At 35.9% G+C, this 18,930-nt stretch overlaps 1 protein-coding gene across 4 annotated transcripts in view; it reads right to left on the bottom strand.

The window, feature by feature from the left end:
* Positions 1 to 18,930, bottom strand: part of LOC148946945 (uncharacterized) — a 214,158-nt gene that overhangs the window by 109,179 nt on the left and 86,049 nt on the right. For all 4 annotated transcript variants that reach the window (XR_016142407.1, XM_089096753.1, XM_089096751.1 and 1 more), the window contains exon 3: positions 6,400 to 6,937. Coding sequence is in view for 3 of the 4 variants with exons in the window: in XM_089096753.1 (XP_088952879.1) it covers positions 6,400 to 6,937 (538 nt within the window). In the remaining variant the exon portion in view is untranslated. The remainder of the gene's footprint in view (positions 1 to 6,399; positions 6,938 to 18,930) is intronic.

Raw genomic sequence — 18,930 nt, forward strand, 5'->3', positions numbered from 1 at the left:
ATTAAGTTTTAGATGTCTTATTTTTGTTAGTGTTATTTCAATGCCCTTTCAAAGGATAATAGAAAGGTTGGAACAGAAAAAAAAACTACCAGTACAGAAACGACTAATTATGAGCTGATCATGTTCATATTTACGAACATTATCATTATTCTCTGTTCGAAGAGAAACATTTGGAACTTTGTCTTGTTATAATAATACAGAAAGAATAGACCCAAGTTACAATACAGAATTACTGTTACAAAATGTGGGTACAATAACCATAAAACAAGGGCGTCGACTCATAACTAAAGAGTCAACCGTCCGAACGCCGTTAATTACCACGAGCACAAAGATAATAAGTCCAAAAATAACTAACTTCAAGGCGATCAACCTGTCGTACACTATTCCCAATATAGAAAACGAGGAAATAAAAACCTCCATATGGTCAAAAATAGAAAAGAATAAAGGAACAATAAAGCTTACAAAAATAAAAGAAGTATTAGATTTGCAGATTCCCCTATTGACGAATGAAGACCAAAGATTAACGTATGTAGATAATAGATACGGATTGTTCTCGATCAATTTCTGGTGGAACATACTAGTGGCCATATGCTTCGTATTCATAACCTCCCTGACCATAAGAACCCTATCGACTTTTAATTACGAAAGAATCCTAAGACTAAGAAGACGAAAACCAAGAGAAGAACACGGGGAAACAGCTGAAATGCAGAGGTTAAACCCGGAGCCCCATGAGAACGTCTAAGCCAAGAAATAGGGAAGACATTAGAAAACGAGTGGGTATAGAGGTCTCCACTCGTCCTTGTTATGTCTGGTTCCCTCATTGTAGTATCGTTTACGTAAAACCGTGTGGTTATGACGCTGCAACATGCGTTTCTTGAACAGCACGGACGTGCGTGAACAATGCAGGCATGAAATATGTTGTAAAATTAGACCTCAAACTTAATAATGTAGGGTAAATTATGTTTATTTAATAAGTATTGGAGAATTATATAAGCCCTTTATCGATGTTTCCGTTCTCAAAACAAATTTGAAGACATCTCTGTTTTAGATTCTGTTTTAGATGTTTTAATTCTGTCTCATAGCGTAGAAATTAATGTACCCAATTAATACGTGACTTATTTGTACTATGAGTGTTTACTTTAAAGAACGTGTTTACTTTAAAGAATTTGTACTACGAGTGTTTACTTTAAACAACGTGTGATTCTGCCTCGATATTTTTATTACAGGAGGCGGATGGACACATTGGATATCGAGCATTACAATGAGTTGCCCAGTGCAGATACAACCTAGTAGCATCTATTTTCATCATACCTCAACCAGCGAAGAGTACTCACCATACACTCCAGGCAATTTTCACCCCAGCTTCGTCTACGAAAACAACAGTTACCTTTGATCATTGTTTCTTCGACCATAAACCATATTACGTATCAGGTAACATTATATTTGAATATCAGTATCCAGTGTTTTATCGAACTATATAATCACATAAATTCTGAGAACCCCATCGACCAGTACAAAATCCGTACGAGATATTTAACGATATTTGAAGTTAAACGATATTTAAAGATATTTGAAGATATTTGAAGTTGAAGTTAAAGACTATTTTAAGTTTAATTCTGAGAACCCCATCGAACATGTGGAAGGATGAAGTTAAATGATATTTAACAATACTTGAAGTTAAATGATATTTGAAGATATTTGAAGTTGAAGTTAAAGACAATTTAAAATCTAATTCTGAGAACCCCATGAAACAGATGGAAGGATGAAGTTAAACGATATTTAACGATACTTGAAGTTAAATGATATTTGAAGATATTTGAAGTTGAAGTTAAAGACCATTTGAAGTTTAATTCCGACAACCCTATCGACCAGTACAAGATCAGTACGAGATATTTAACGATATTTGAAGTTAAATGATATTTGAAGATATTTGAAGATATTTGAAGTTGAAGTTAAAGACAATATGTCGAAGGAGCCACTATAGTTTGATGTCAACCCGTCCAACTCCAATGTCCAATTTAAGGAACTTCAATTCCCCCGTGATTAACCTAGAAATCACCGCAAAGGTTAATAGACGCAAGCCATGAGCTAACAAGTTTATAAGAGACACAAAAGAACAATTTTATACGAGAATACATTGACAATTAGAGAAAGCCTGTCGTGTGAACACAATCGTGCTTGAACTGTCCCATGAAGAAACCACAACGTAAGTGCTTTAAAGAATTTTATCAAGACGAAAAGAGTGAAGGACAATAATTTACAACAGGAGGATTGAGTACACTAAGGACTCGAAGGTAATGAAATAGATGTGAATTTACATATGTTACTTCTTAATAACTTTGATAACTCAAAAATCCCAATAGTGAAAGTGTTTTAATTTTACCAGTGAATATGGTAGACACAATATGGTGTGTTTTAAATCGTTTTTGTATGTAGTGTTAGATGTCCAGATAGTTATGTGTAGCGTTTTCGAGATATTAATTTAATGTAGCGTAGATAGAAAGTAGTGTGCCATATAAACAGCAAAATAAAAAAAAGGGCCTTGTAAAAATTGAATTCAAAAAAAAACTTATGTAAAGGCAGAATAGCCCCAACCTTGTTGGAAATGTAAAAGTAATCAGTTTTAGGTGTAGAAAAAAAAATCTTTAGTATAGTAGTTAGCCTAGAACCATGAATAATCTTAGTTCGGTAGATGAATTTTAGATAGGGATGTAGAATAAAATAAGAAAAGTAATAGAGAAAATTTTTAGCACTCCTGATTAAGCAATAACACAAATATAAAATAATTATGTAGAGGAAATAGTTAATAAATCGCGAACATTTTAAAAGCCCAAAGGCAAGCAATTACTAATGACGGGGCGTCATTAATTGATGGGAAGGTTAATATGTACCATGAGTAAAATGCGATGTATTTAAAATACCAAAATAATACTGACTTCCTATAAAGATAATTCTGACTTCCTCTAATTAAGTTAAATCTAATTTCAAAAATGAAAAATCCGTAATCATCAAAGAGAAAAGTGCAGTCACCCCCAGAAAATGGACGGCACTATCAAGCTTTAGATTTCGCTAAAAAAGTGAGTAATAAAAAAAAGATGCTACGTACAATATTTCTAAGGAAGTTTAAACGATAAGAACCGTATGAACGCCTAGATCATCAAAAATACTTAAGAAAGATTATTGGACGAAGGGCTCGCATCATTGGACCACGTGAGCCAATGGCAAGCCAGTCCGTACAGCGCAGGACGAAAGAACTGCAGTTGGTAGTGGGGTAAAAGTGTTTTTTAAAATTTATTCGTAAATAAGAATCAGGACCGCTTGGACAGAATTTTTGGCGTACGATCCTTGCAATCCTTTCATTTTGTATCTCGGTCACCATTATTGTCGTTTGGAATGACCCACTGCTGTTTACCTAGATATGTAAGTTTCAATAAATCTGGTGCCTTTTTTTTATTTGTGTTTATTTCATTTTATATGTCTGGATCTAGTCTAATAATAGGTAATTAGTTCACATGTCTCCAAAGGTAACGCTCTCAGAGGAATCTGATCTCCAGACAGCTGAAGAAAACAGAGGCCACAATTATATGTCTACATATTCTAATTTCTCCCATTAATCGAGGGGGGCGCGAGCATAGTTGGTACAATCTTTAGCGCTTTAAGTGACGCTATCGGAGAAATTACAAGGTGTAAGTTTACGACCTTTGGGCATAATATCGCCTTTGACGCGGTCAGTATTTAGTACCACATTTTGTATAGCCAACCAAATGCCTATTTCTACAAGTTTAATAGGTCATGGTCAGGTTTCCCTATAAATGTTTTTGAATTTTTTCCGAGCTTTTAAATTTTTTCGAATGCGTGAAATAAATACAGACAAACAACTGTGGTGAAATTGAAGTAATATTTTCTGACATTTCTTGAGGAAGTTCGTCCTGGTCCATCCTTGACACATATCAGAGTCTGAATAGAAGAAAATGCGGCTGACAAAAACCTTAGTTGCTTTTACTCTCAGGTCTGACACTGTGGAATCGCAGGAAAAAAAATGGAAGATCTTCGCTGTTCGGAAATTGATCACGTAAAACGGTAGGAATAAGCAATATCTTCGCTTTTCTTTCTTACATTATTGAATTTGCTCATGGGGCAAAAAAACAACTGACGTTTGAAGTTAAGTTGGATTCCGTCACTAACGAATTAGACGCTACAATCAGCGAATATGAACTAGGCTAATTATTCAGTATGAGAAATTCATTTCTTAGAAAGTGTCGAGAATGGAAGGAGTAGAATTTGAGGCCGAAAGTTTACAACAAGCTGAAATCGTAAGAGTCGAGCAAAATCCCGGGCTCAATAAAAGAAAAACTTTCAGACTCAGAAAAGATGAAGCTTATAAAATTAGAACAATTTCAGCCAAATATCATTTTTCCAATAAATGAGGAAATCCAATCCTAGAATTCCAAACACCAGTTGCGGTTTTCTAGAAACTGGTACAATTAGTACCCGAGCTCAGAGTATAGGGTCGAGAAAGACAGGGTCGCAAAGCCCAACTGCTTTGCCTGTTCGTTGTTTCCATCTGAACCTGGCCGTGAATACAGAAACAAAGATTCTTCATTAATAACAGGAACTAGAAACTGACAAAAAATGCGAAGCAAGAGTACCAAGGCTGAAATGCTCATCACTCACTTCCAATCAAATGGTCACAAAACTTCTGTAGGTTATCTGACTTGTTTTATAGTAAGAGATAAATCATTGTCAAGCTTAGTTAACAAGCGGAAAGTAACGAAAAAAATAGAGACAGAAAAAGAAAGGGAAACAGGGAGTCGCATTATATACATGTTGCTAAATGTTACCACAATTCTAGTAAACAAGGGCTGGCATTTCGTTGGAAGAGTCATGAAGGGGTAAATCACGTTGAACTAGCCAATCTTCTTTCGATACACAACATCAAAATGGGCCATTGGATGAAAAACCAGAACATGCGGAACTTCACCAACTATTTGTCGTGTAGAAGTGAAAAAAAATTAATTGCGATTGTTGGAACGGAGCCAGTTCAAAAAATTATAGCAGAAGTAAATGATGCTGCCTTCTTTGGCGTCTTTGTAGACAAAACATCCGCCGTCAGCCATAAACAGTATTAAGCTGTAGGTGTATGGCACTTTGATAGAGAGGGAGCCGCTAAAGAGAGTTTACTCGTCATTGTTTCTGAGTCGAAGGAAGGACCCGATATTGCAGAATGAATTCTACGAGTTTTGCTAAAGGCTCGTATCAATGAAGAAAAACTAGCATTTCAGTGCTTCGATTGCAAGTAACATGAATGGGAGCTTCAAGGGAACCCAAGCTCACATTTCTAAGAAGCTAGGAAAAAAAATGCAGTATGCAGGCCGATGCCTAGCCCACATAGGGAACATTATCATTCTTTTTGCAGAGACTTGCGAAAGTACTGGAAGCATCATTGAGTTTAACAAGTTGTTCTCTCTAGCGAAAAAGAACCGATGAGGATTGCCTTTAGTTTATAGAGCATTCACTTTTGCAAAAACTACTCCAGTGAAAGAATATTTAGCTGAAAGAAAATCGTCAAGAACAGATTGAGGTCAACTAAGGGAAACTATCAAATTGGCCATCTCATGCTCATAAGATCAGAAAAAGACCAACTGGAAAAAATTGACCTCGATCTACTTGTATAAAAGTGGAAAGTTGAAAAGCGACGCAGCCTTAAAGTTTAGCTTATTTTCTTTGTCTAGATTTCACTTTTGTACCTGAGTTTGTCTCTACAATATATGACAATTTTCCAAAAATAATAAAAATTATTTTAACACATAAAAAATGAAGTACAAAATATTGGTTGTCATCGGCACGTACCCGAATTCATTAGCACATTTTGGACATCCCCCCCCCCGAGGTAAAAGGCTAGTGACGCCCCTGACAAGACAATATAGTAACGCTTCTTATGGGCTCGAGCTCTGTTACTTTTAGTGGCCTTTCGATCTCTTTTAGATCTGTTTTTCAAAATTTTAGGATGCTATCTTTATTTTTTAATGCATTGCTGTTTTTTTTTGTATTGGGTAAAAGGTATTCAATAGGGTATTGAAAAAAGTATTCGATAATGTTGGCCGGCTCATTAGTCATAATAATTAATAATTAAAATGTATTATAATTCAATCTGGAACGGTAGAAAAAATTTATTTTTGATGGAATAACAAACATCACAAGAACGTTAGTTTTGAACACAAGAGTAAAAAACAATTTTGCACATCTAAGACTGACAAACTTCAATTAAACATAACTGAGGTCTCTCGCTCTCTTCCTCCTGTAAATATTTGTGAGAGGCCAAACCCCATGCTTAACTGACAGTAAAACTATATACAGGTAAACTCTTAAGATCCCAAACTTATAATAATAAAGACTTACCAAATTCTGGGAAGAGTTGCGGGTCGTACATTCTCGGACCAAACGAATGATCCATTAAGCCAAATCAACCCAATATCGTTTAACATCAAATTTTTTGTGTAAATGTAGTCAGGATGCTGCTCTGCAAAAAGTATCGAGAGGACTTGACCAGGCTCAATGTCTTTTAAATAAGTTTTTCCCGCAACAACCATCCAATTCCTACTGGTTGTCAATATATCAGTTATGCAATGAGCAGCGGTTAAAATAACACTTCTGTCGACAATTATTCCTGCACATTGGTGTTTCTTCCGAAACTGGATTGATACTATAAAAGGATACCTTGTAATCTCTGTCTCGTCACCACCAACGATAAAAGGATTTATGATGTATTCAACCTCTCCACTTTCTTCATTTACTGACTCATCATCATAAAGCTCTTCAGAAACTGATAGAGCATCATCTGTAGATTTCAGTTTTTCTGTATCAAGTCGGCTAAAATAAGTTCTTGCTTTACCAGATTCAGTGTAATTTCTGGGTCCTTTGATATATCCGAGACAACCTATAATCATAATTGGAGACTTTAGCATTCCTTTTTGGGGGATTTTAAACAACAGTTACAAGAAACTGAACATTATAGAAAAGAAAATAATTTCTTATGTTAACTAATTTAAAAACGTTTCCATGTGAAAAGCTTCATGACAAAAGTAAAGAGAGTAGTAATCAATGTTATACTTCCTTTATGTTCCATCCTGTGTTATTTGCGTACGGCACGTTCCCTGGCACCTTTCCATGGCAGATTACCAGACTAGTTATTGCTATTGTTGTCAATAGCATATGGAATTATACAAAACCTACCTGACAGGTTTCTGGGCCAACAAGACAGGTTTCTGGGCCAACCAGACAGCTTTCTTTGCTAACCAGATAGGTTTCTGGGCCAATCAGACAGGTTTCTGGGGCAACTCTAAGTGTCTGGGCCTTTACGTTCCATGGCACCTTTCCGAGGCAGATTACCAGACTAGTTATTTGACAGTGTGAAAAACCCATACCTTTGACACTGTATTTACGCGTGAACATTTTAAAAAGCTAATCTGTCTTGGAAATAGTTTGATGTGTTCGGGGAAATTACGTTCCTTGGCGTTTGATTGACATTTGGAAAAAAGGGGTGATTAGTAATAAGATAATTTTTTAACATGAAATTTCTGAATAAAATATTTTTGGAGCAGGTACTTGACAATGGGGAAAAAGGATTAAGGTGATTAGAAATTACGAACGGGGATTCCCCACCTGATCCTAAACATTGCAAAAAAGATAATAATATGATTTGCGAATTTGATCCTATTAAGGTGGAGAAAAAAAGAAAAGGGTTTAGCATTTGCAAATACTTCAATGTCTTGTCAATTTAAAAACCAAAAATACTCAGAATCGAAAATAAATGGGATCTGCCTCAAGGGCAAGGCTCAGAGGCCCCTCCTTCCCCCATTTCTAAGGGCAGGGGAGGAGGGGGTCAATTTTGGAGGGAAAATAAAAAATGCTCAGAATCGAAAATAAACGGGATCTGCCTCAGGGACAAAGCTCAGTGGCCCCTCCTTCCCCCATTTCTGAGGGCAGGGGAGGGGGGGGGTCAATTTTGGAAGGAAAACAAATAATGCTCAGAATCGAAAATAAACGGGATCTGCCTCAAGGGCAAAGCTCAGCGGCCCCTCCTTCCCCCAATTCTGTGGGCAGCGGCGGGGGGGGGGTCAATTTTGGAGGGAAAACCAAAAATACTCAGAATCTAAAATAAACGGGATCTGCCTCAAGGGGAAGGCTCAGAGGCCCTTTGTTCCCCCATTTCTGAGGGAAGGGGAGGGGGGACAATTTTGGAGGGAAAACCAAAATTACTTAGAATAAAAAATAAACGGGATCTGCCTCAAGGGGAAGGCTCAGAGGCCCCTCCTTCCCCCATTTCTGAGGGCAGGGGAGGAGGGGGTCAATTTTGGAGGGAAAATAAAAAATGCTCAGAATCGAAAATAAACGGGATCTGCCTCAGGGACAAAGCTCAGTGGCCCCTCCTTCCCCCATTTCTGAGGGCAGGGGAGGGGGGGTCAATTTTGGAAGGAAAACCAAGAATGCTCAGAATCGAAAATAAACGGGATCTGCCTCAAGGGCAAAGCTCAGCGGCCCCGCCTTCCCCCATTTCTGAGGGCAGGGGAGGGGAGGGGGTCAATTTTGGAGGGAAAATCAAAATGCTCAGAATCGAAAATAAAGCGTGATCTTAATTTATTTTTTAATTCAGTAGTTTTTCAGTAAGGACACTCGATATCCTAAAAGTGTCTGATTAAAGCTTTTACATTGAGAATCGATGTTGTTAGCAGAATTTCAAAAAGGATCGTTTATGAGTGCTGGCGTGTCTGATGAAATAATTTAGGTTGTATGATAAACTTAATTTATTTTTTTAATTCAGTAGTTTTTCAGTAAGGACACACGATATCCTAAAAGTGTCTGATTAAAACTTTTACCTCGAGAATCAATGTTGTTAGCAGAATTTCAAAAAGGAACGTTTATGAGTGCTGGCGTATCTGATGAAATAATTTAGGTCGTATGATCAATTTAATTTATTTTTTAATTCAGTAGTTTTTCAGCAAGGACACTCGATATCCTAAAAGTGTTTGATTCAAACATTTATCTTGAGCATCGACGATGTTAGCAGAATTTCAAAAAAGGATTTTTTATGAGTGCTGGCGTATCTGATGAAATAATTTAGGTCGTATGATCAATTTAATTTATTTTTTTTTAATTCAGTAGTTTTTCAGTAAGGACACTCGATATTCTAAGAGTGTGTGATTAAAACTTTTACCTTGAGCATCGATGTTGTTAGCAGAATTTCAAAAAGGATCGTTTATGAGTGCTGGCGTATCTGATGAAATAATTTAGGTCGTATGATCAATTTAATTAATTTTTTAATTCAGTAGTGAAAACAACTTCAACCGTGCCCAGCCCACCGCGATCAGAAATTAAATTAAAAAAAAAAGTTTCTTCAACTGTACGTAACGAGCGATCCGGCTCAATAGTAACCAAAACTCTAAAAAACGAATTAGTTGAAAATAAAGTTTTAACAAGAAATGTCTGAAAAGTATTTTTTGGGGGGATAGAGCGATGACAGATTGGATGTCTCAGACTAGTTATAGTGCTGTACTGTGGTACGAATTGATTTCGAAACCCCGTATGAATTAGTTGAAAAAAAAGTTTTAACAAGAAATGTCTGAAAAGTATTTTTTGGGGGATGGGGCGATGACAGATTGGATGTCTCAGACTAGTTATAGTGCTATGCTCTGGCATGAATTGCTTTCGAAAACCCGGATGAATTAGTTGAAAATAAAGTTTTAACAAGAAATGTCGGAGAATTATTTTTTGGGGGATGGGGGCTATGCTAGAATGGTTGTCTTAGACTAGTTAAAGTGCTGTATTTTGGCATGAAGGGATTTCTAAAAACCAGAAGAATTAGTTGAAAATAAAGTTTTAACAAGAAATGTCTGAAAAGTCTTTTTTGGGGGATGGGGCGATGACAGATTAGATGTCTCAGACTAGTTATAGTGCTGTACTCTGGCATGAATTGCTTTCGAAAACCCGGATGAATTAGTTGAAAATAAAGTTTTAACAAGAAATGTCTGAAAAGTATTTTTTGGGCGATGGGGGCAATGTCAGAGTGAATGTCTCAGACTAGTTATAGTGCTGTACTCTGGCATGAATTGCTTTCGAAAACCCGGATGAATTAGTTGAAAATAAAGTTTTAACAAGAAATGTCTGAAAAGTATTTTTTTGGGGGGATGGAGCGATGACAGAGTGGATGTCTCAGACTAGTGATAGTGCAGTACTGTGGTACGAATTGCTTTCGAAAACCCGGATGAATTAGTTGAAAATAAAGTTTTAACAAGAAATCTCTGAAAAGTATTTTTTGGGCGATGGGGGCGATGCCAGATTGGATATCTCAGACTAGTTATAGTGCTTTACTCTGGCATGAATTGCTTTCGAAAACCCGGATGAATTAGTTGAAAATAAAGTTCTAACAAGAACTGTCTGAAAAGTATTTTTTGGGGGATGGGGGCGATTCCAGTGGATTTCTTAGACTAGTTATAGTGCTGTACTCTGGCATGAATTGCTTTCGAAAACCCGGATGATTCAGTTGAAAATAAATTGTTAACAATAAATGCCTGAAAAGTATTTTTTGCGGGAATGGGGCGACGACAGAGTAGATGTCTCAGACTAGCTATAGTACTGTACTCTGACAAGAATTGCGTTCGAAAACACGGATGAATTAGTTAAAAATAAAGTTTTATTAAGAAATGTCAGACAAGTATTTTTTGGGCGATGTGGGCGATGACAGAGTGGATGTCTTAGACTAGTTATAGTGCTGTACTCTGGCATGAATTGCTTTCGAAAACCCGGATGAATTAGTTGAAAATAAAGTTTTAACAAGAATTGTCTGAAAAGTATTTTTTGGGGGGGATGAAGCGATGACAGAGTGGATGTCTCAGACTAGTGATAGTGCTTTACTGTGGTACGAAGTGCTTTCGAAAACCCGGATGAATTAGTTGAAACTAAAGTTTTAAAAAGAAATGTCTGAAAAGTATTTTTTTTTCTTGAATTTTTTTTTATTGGACTAAATTCTTTTTGGACTTCGAAATTATTCGACTTTTTTTTTTACGTATCTTAAAATGACATGAAATATCTTTATGGATCTAAAAATTGTACTCTATGCTTGCCCAGAGACACGATGCGGCTTTCCCACTGTTACTCTATGGCTGATTATCGACACTACCTAGTTTATTGCATGTATTAAATCAGTATTTTTTACACAGTGGAACAATAAACACATAACTCATATCTCTAAGAAGTGAAGATGAAGCATTTTAAGAAAGTATGTTCACATGATAGTGTTATTCTAGCATTGAATGCTGACAAGGAGAAGTATTTAAACTATGAAATAAGTACAAGTGGTAGCACTATCGGAAACGTATGCGTGCATTGTCATGACAATAAGGAATTGAATTTCTTTGGAGTACCAAAAGAAATTCAACTCTTATGATGGCGGATATGCGAGATTGAGATATCCGGAGATGATTGCACTCAAAGAGAATGCCAACATAAAAATAATAGTTGATAAAGAGGGACATCTTCTTGCTAGTGCTTGTGGTAACATGTTACCCTGTGTTAAACCATATCGTCAGCTTTCGGGTATTAGCATTCAAATGAAAGCAAAGACGAAAAGAAAAGCCTACTCTTCTACTAATATCATAAACCATATCCTGTCTACGTGCCGGAACTGTTACCTGTGTAAAAATAGTGTGATAATAGACATTGATATTGCTAGAAAAATAAAAATGACGTTGGCAGAAAATATCACTAAGGAATATAAAGATGAATCGATGAAAAACAAAGTACCCGCAAATGTTACTGCCATTGATCAAACACTCAATGAATCAAATAATACGAAAGACGAAAAGCATATTGAGCCTGTCGATGACACACCTATAAAATTGTGTATGAGTCAAAATAGAATAATGATTATTCTACTGATTACGAACTAAGAGAAGACAATAGCTATAGTATCAAGAGAGAACATGGTGAACCATTTTATGGAACAGATTAAAAATGTCCAATGTTGTTCATTGATATTAATAATGTATAATAATATATTCTTTTTATTAATATTCTACATGACATTATTTCATTAAAAATATATTATGCATTACATTGTTATGTGTTCATTATTTTTAGAGCATGCTTGCATATCAAACGTTTAGAATGTCTATTAAAACATCGGAGATGTAAGAAAAGGAATTTACATACATCATGTATCGGATAGATAGGTCAACATAGAGAAAATCTAAGTATAAGTATGAATAAATTCTCTATCAACATCTATTGACAGATACTTGGGATACCATTGACAAAATCAAAGTATCAGAGTGAATAAATTCTTTATCAATGTCTTTTGACAGGTACGTTTGATAACACTGACATAATTTAAGTATCAAATTGAACAAATTCTTTATTAACATTCTTTATCGATGACATATGTCGGATACCTCGGATAACATTGACAAAATCTATCTATTAGAATGAATAAATTCTCTATCATCATCCATTGTCGGATTTCTCATTATGAAAAAATTGTAAGTAAGTAAGTAGTAAACTCTTTCTTGAATTCACCTCTTGGATACACACTATAGAAATTATATAAAAAAAAATGTAATTTCCAGACTTCATTTGCATGCAATAGATACCGAGCGTTCTATGACTCCTCCCCGCAGTGAATTCTAAGGGTTTTATGACTCCTCCCCACAATGAATTCAGATGGTTTTAGGACTCATCCCCCTAGCCATAACTCCATTCAACCTTGAGCGAAGGTATAAAAGTTTGATGAAGTATTTTTCTACTTAACAACTAAATTAATAGCTACCAAGATGATAGGACTGTATGACACAGAATTTATCGGTTTGAAAAAATCATCTTGTGGTGTTATATTCGAATGTGCATTTTTATTATTGTCTATGGAACTCAAAGAAATTGACTGTTATCATTGGATAGTGAACTATAACATGTTTGAGTATGATAAAAGCTTGTGGAGTACTACAATACGTCATATAAACAGACTGGGATTCTACGATAGAGTGATTACACAACTTAATAATGCTGGTCAGGAACTGAGAAATTTTCAGGAGGAAGTCAGTGAAATTTGCAGCTTTTTCGGGGTTGAAGCACTCTACGTAAAGGGCAATGTACATACAGATAAAGTTTTAATTCAAAAGTGTGACCCTAGGATTCCACTTTTCAATCTAGAAGAGTTTAAGTATCCTAAATTTCAGGGGGTTATCACCGTCCGGAAGACGAGGTTAGGTTCTTCGCGCAGTGGATACCTAAGGACATACCTGATCGTGATAAATCCATAAGACATGGTAAAAACTATTCTATATCATGGGACCATCGTTTCTGGATGTTTAAGAGTGAACTCTAAGTACTATTTTTATGTAAACATGTGTTGTTTTTTTTCTTAAAAAATCTGTTAATACGTTTAAGCAATAAATATCTTTAAGCTTAACCCGTCTTTATTCTTTAGAATAGTTCTATTCTTTTCATTAAATTGTGAAGAAATTGTAATTAAGCAACAATCGCTTTCTTGAATTCGCTTCCTGGACACAATACAGATATTTAATTCAAGAAATCATGATAAAATCGAAAGTAAGTAATAAACTCTTTATTGTTGTCACCTATTGGATACACAATGCAGAAATTTCATTCAAGAAATTATGAAAAATTGTAAGTAAGGAACAATGTGTCTGTGTGTGTGTCTGTGTGTGTGTGTGTGTGTGTATATGTGTGTGTGTGTGTGTGTGTGTGTGTGTGTGTGTACGTCTGTGTGTACGTCTGTGTGTGTGCAAGCTAGCACAATTAAACTAGCTAATGTCAATAACAGGACAATTCTTTTTTCTCTCTCTTTATAAAGAGAGAAAAAAAAGAATAAAGAGAGAAAAAAAAAGAAAACACACACACATACACACACACACACACACACACACACACACACACACACACACACACACAAAGAAACACACAGACAGACACAGAAACACACACAAAAACAAAAACACACTCAAACACACACAGAAACACACAAACACACACACAGACACACACACACACAGACAGACACACAGACACACAGCCAAACAGACAGACACACAGAAACACACACACACACGACACACAGACACACAGACACACAGACACACAGACACACAGCACACACACACACACACACACACACACACACACACACACACACACACACACACACACACACACACACACACACACACACACACACACACACACACACACACACACACACACACACACACACACACACACACACACACACACACACACACACACACACACACACACACACACACACACACACACACACACACACACACACACACACACACACACACACACACACACACACACATACATACACCTACAAACACACATACACACACACACAAACACACACAGAAACACAGACAGAAACACACAAAAACGAACAGACAGAAAAACAAACAGACACAGAAAAACACACACAAACAGACACAGACAGACAGACACAGAGACAAAAATACAGAGACAGACACACAGAGACACACACAGACACACACAGACACAGACACACACAGAGAAACAAAGACAGACACACACACACACAGACAAACACACAGACACACACACAGACACACACAGACACACACACACACACAGAGACAGACACATACACAAAAAAACACATACACACAAAGAGACACACACACACAGACAAAGACACAAAGACACACACACACACACAAACACACACACACACACACACACACACACACACACACACACACACACACACACACACACACACACACACACACACACACACACACACACACACACACACACACACACACACACACACACACACACACACACACACACACACACACACACACACACACACACACACACACACACACACACACACACACACACACACACACACACACACACACACACACACACACACACACACACACACACACACACACACACACACACACACACACACACACACACACACACACACACACACACACACACACACACACACACACACACACACACACACACACACACAGACACACATACATACACAAACACATACACACACACACACAAACACACACACACAAAAAAACACACACACTCACAAAAAAAAACGAAAAAAAAAAAACAAACACACACAAAAAAAAACAAAAAAAAACAACCACACAAACAAACAAAAAAACAACCAAACCAACAAATACACACACATACACACAAATACACACACACACAGACACACACAGACACATTGTTACTTACTTACAATTTTTTCATAATTTCTTGAATGAAATTTCTGCATTGTGTATCCAATAGGTGACAACAATAAAGAGTTTATTACTTACTTTCGATTTGATCATGATTTCTTGAATTAAATATCTGTATTGTGTCCAGGAAGCGAATTCAAGAAAGCGATTGTTGCTTACTTACAATTTCTTCACAATTTAATGAAAAGAATAGAACTATTCTAAAGAATAAAGACGGGTTAAGCTTAAAGATATTTATTGCTTAAACGTATTAACAGATTTTTTGAGAAAAAAAACAACACATGTTTACATAAAAATAGTACTTAGAGTTCACTCTTAAACATCCAGAAACGATGGTCCCATGATATAGAATAGTTTTTATTATGTCTTATGGATTTATCACGATCAGGTATGTCCTTAGGTATCCAATGCGCGAAAAACCTAACCTCGTCTTCAGGACGGTGATAACCCCCTTCAAATTTAGGACACTTAAACTCTTCTAGATTGAAAAGTGGAATCCTAGGGTCACACTTTTGAATTAAAACTTTATCTGTAGGTACATTGCCCTTTACGTAGAGTGCTTCAACCCCGAAAAAGCTGCAAATTTCCCTGACTTCCTCTTGAACATTTCTCAGTTCCTGACCAGCATTATTAAGTGGTGTAATCACTCTATCGTAGAATCCCAGTCTGTTTATATGACGTAATGTAGTACTCCACAAGCTTTTATCATACTCAAACATGTTATAGTTCACTATCCAATGATAACAGTCAATTTCTTCGAGTTCCATAGAAATAATAAAAATGCACATTCGAATATAACACCACAAGATGATTTTTTCAAACCGATAAATTCTGTGTCATACAGTCCTATCATCTTGGTAGCTATTAATGTAGTTGTTAAGTAGAAAAACACTTCATCAAACTTTTATACCTTCGCTCAAGGTTGAATGGAGTTATGGCTAGGGGGATGAGTCCTAAAACCATCTGCATTCATTGTGGGGAGGAGTCATAAAACCCTTAGAATTCACTGCGGGGAGGAGTCATAGAACGCTCGGTATCTATTGCATGCAAATGAAGTCTGGAATTATATTTTTTTTTATATAATTTCTATAGTGTGTATCCAAGAGGTGAATTCAAGAAAGGGTTTGCTACTTACTTACTTACAATTTTTTCATAATGAGAAATCCGACAATGGATGATGATAGAGAATTTATTCATTCTAATAGATAGATTTTGTCAATGTTATCCGAGGTATCCGACATATGTCATCGATAAAGAATGTTAATAAAGAATTTGTTCAATTTGATACTTAAATTATGTCAGTGTTATCAAACGTATCTGTCAAAAGACATTGATAAAGAATTTATTCTTTCTGATACTTTAATTTTGTCAATGGTATCCCAAGTATCTGTCAATAGATGTTGATAGAGAATTTATTCATACTTATACTTAGATTTTCTCTATGTTGACCTATCTATCCGATACATGATGTATGTAAATTCTTTTTCTTACATCTTCGATGTTTTAATAGACATTCTAAACGTTTGATGTGCTAGCTTACTCTAAAAATAATGAACACATAACAATGTAATGCATAATATATTTTTAATGAAATAATGTCATTTAGAATATTACTAGAAAAATTATTAATATCATTATTAATATCAATGAACAACTTTGGACATTTTGAATCTGTTCCATAAAATGGTTCGCCATATTATCTCTTGATGCTGTAGCTATTGTCTTCTCTTAGTTTGTAATCAGTAGAATAATCATTATTCTATTTTGACTCATACACAATTTTTATAGGTGTGTCATCGACAGGCTCAATATGCTTTTCGTCTTTGGTATTATTTGATTCATTGAGTGTTTGATCAATGGCAGTAACATTTGCGGGTACTTTGTTTTTCATCGATTCATCTATATATTCCTTAGTGATATTTTCTGCCAATGTCATTTTTATTTTTCTAGCAATATCACTGTCTATTATCACACTAGTTTTACACAGGTAACAGTTCCGGCACGTAGACAGGATATGGCTTATGATATTAGTAGAAGAGTAGGCTTTTCTTTTCGTCTTTGCTTTCATTTGAATGCTAATACCCGAAAGCTGACGATATGGCTTAACACAGTGTAACAGGTTACCACAAGCACTAGCAAGAAGATGTCCCTCTTTATCAACTATTATTTTTATGTTAGCATTCTCTTTGAGTGCAATCATCTCCGGATATCTCAAACTCGCATATCCACCATCATAAGAGTTGAATTTTTTTGGTACTCCAAAGAAATTTAATTCCTTACTATCATGACACTGCGTACATACGTTTCTGATAGTGTTACCACATGTACTTATTTCATAGTTTAAATACTTCTCCTTGTCAGCATTCATTGCTACAATAACTCGATCATGTAAACATAATTTTTTAAAATGAGTCATCCTCACTTCTTAGAGACATTAGTTATGTATTTATTGTTCCACTGTGTAAAAATTACTGATTTAATACATGCAATAAACTAGGTAGTGTCGATAATCGGCCATAGAGTAACAGTGGGAAAGCCGCATCGTGTCTCTGGGCAAGCATAGAGTACAATTTTTAGAGCCATAAAGATATTTCATGTAATTTTAAGATACGTAAAAAAAAGTTGAATAATTTCGAAGTCCAAAAAGAATTTAGTCCAATAAAAAAAAATTCAAGAAAAAAATACTTTTCAGACATTTATTGTTAAAACTTTATTTTCAACTAATTCATCCGGGTTTTCGAAAGCAAGTCGTACCACAGTACAGCACTATCACTAGTCTGAGACATCCAATCTGTCATCGCTTCATCCCCCCCAAAAAATACTTTTCAGACATTTCTTGTTAGAACATTATTTTCAACTAGTTCATCCGGGTTTTCAAAAGCAATTCATGCCAGAGTACAGCTCTATAACTAGTCTGAGATATCCACTCTGGCATCGCCCACAACGCCCAAAAAATACTTTCCTGACATTTGTTGTTAAAACTTTATTTTTAATTAATTCATCTGGGTTTTTGAACGCAATTCATGCCAGAGTACAGCACTATAACTAGTCTGAGACATCCAATCTGTCATCGCCCCATCCCCCAAAAAATACTTTTCAGACATTTATTGTTAAAACTTTATTTTCAACTAATTTATCTGGGTTTTCGAAAGCAATTCATGACAGAATACAGCACTTTAGCTAATCTAAGACATCCACTCTGGTATAACCCCCATCCCCACAAAAATACTTTTCAGACATTTTTTGTTAAAACTTTATTTTCAACTAATTCATCTGGGTTTTCGAAATCAATTCATGCCAGAGTACAGCACTATAACTAGTCTGAGACATCCATTCTGGCATCGCCCCCATCGCCCAAAAAATACTTTTCAGACATTTCTTGTTAAAACTTTATTTTCAACTAATTCATCCGGGTTTTCGAAAGCAATTCATGCCAGAGTACAGCACTATAACTAGTCTGAGACATCCAATCTGTCATCGCCCCATCCCCCAAAAAATACTTTTCAGAAATTTCTTGTTAAAACTTTATTTTCAACTAATTCATCCGGGTTGTCGAAAGCAATTCATACCACAGTACAGCACTATAACTAGTCTGAGA

This window comes from Artemia sp. Qi Xiang Cuo, chromosome 11 (genome assembly GCF_049724085.1).
Source record: "Artemia sp. Qi Xiang Cuo chromosome 11, ASM4972408v1, whole genome shotgun sequence".
Lineage (NCBI taxonomy): Eukaryota > Metazoa > Arthropoda > Branchiopoda > Anostraca > Artemiidae > Artemia > Artemia sp. Qi Xiang Cuo.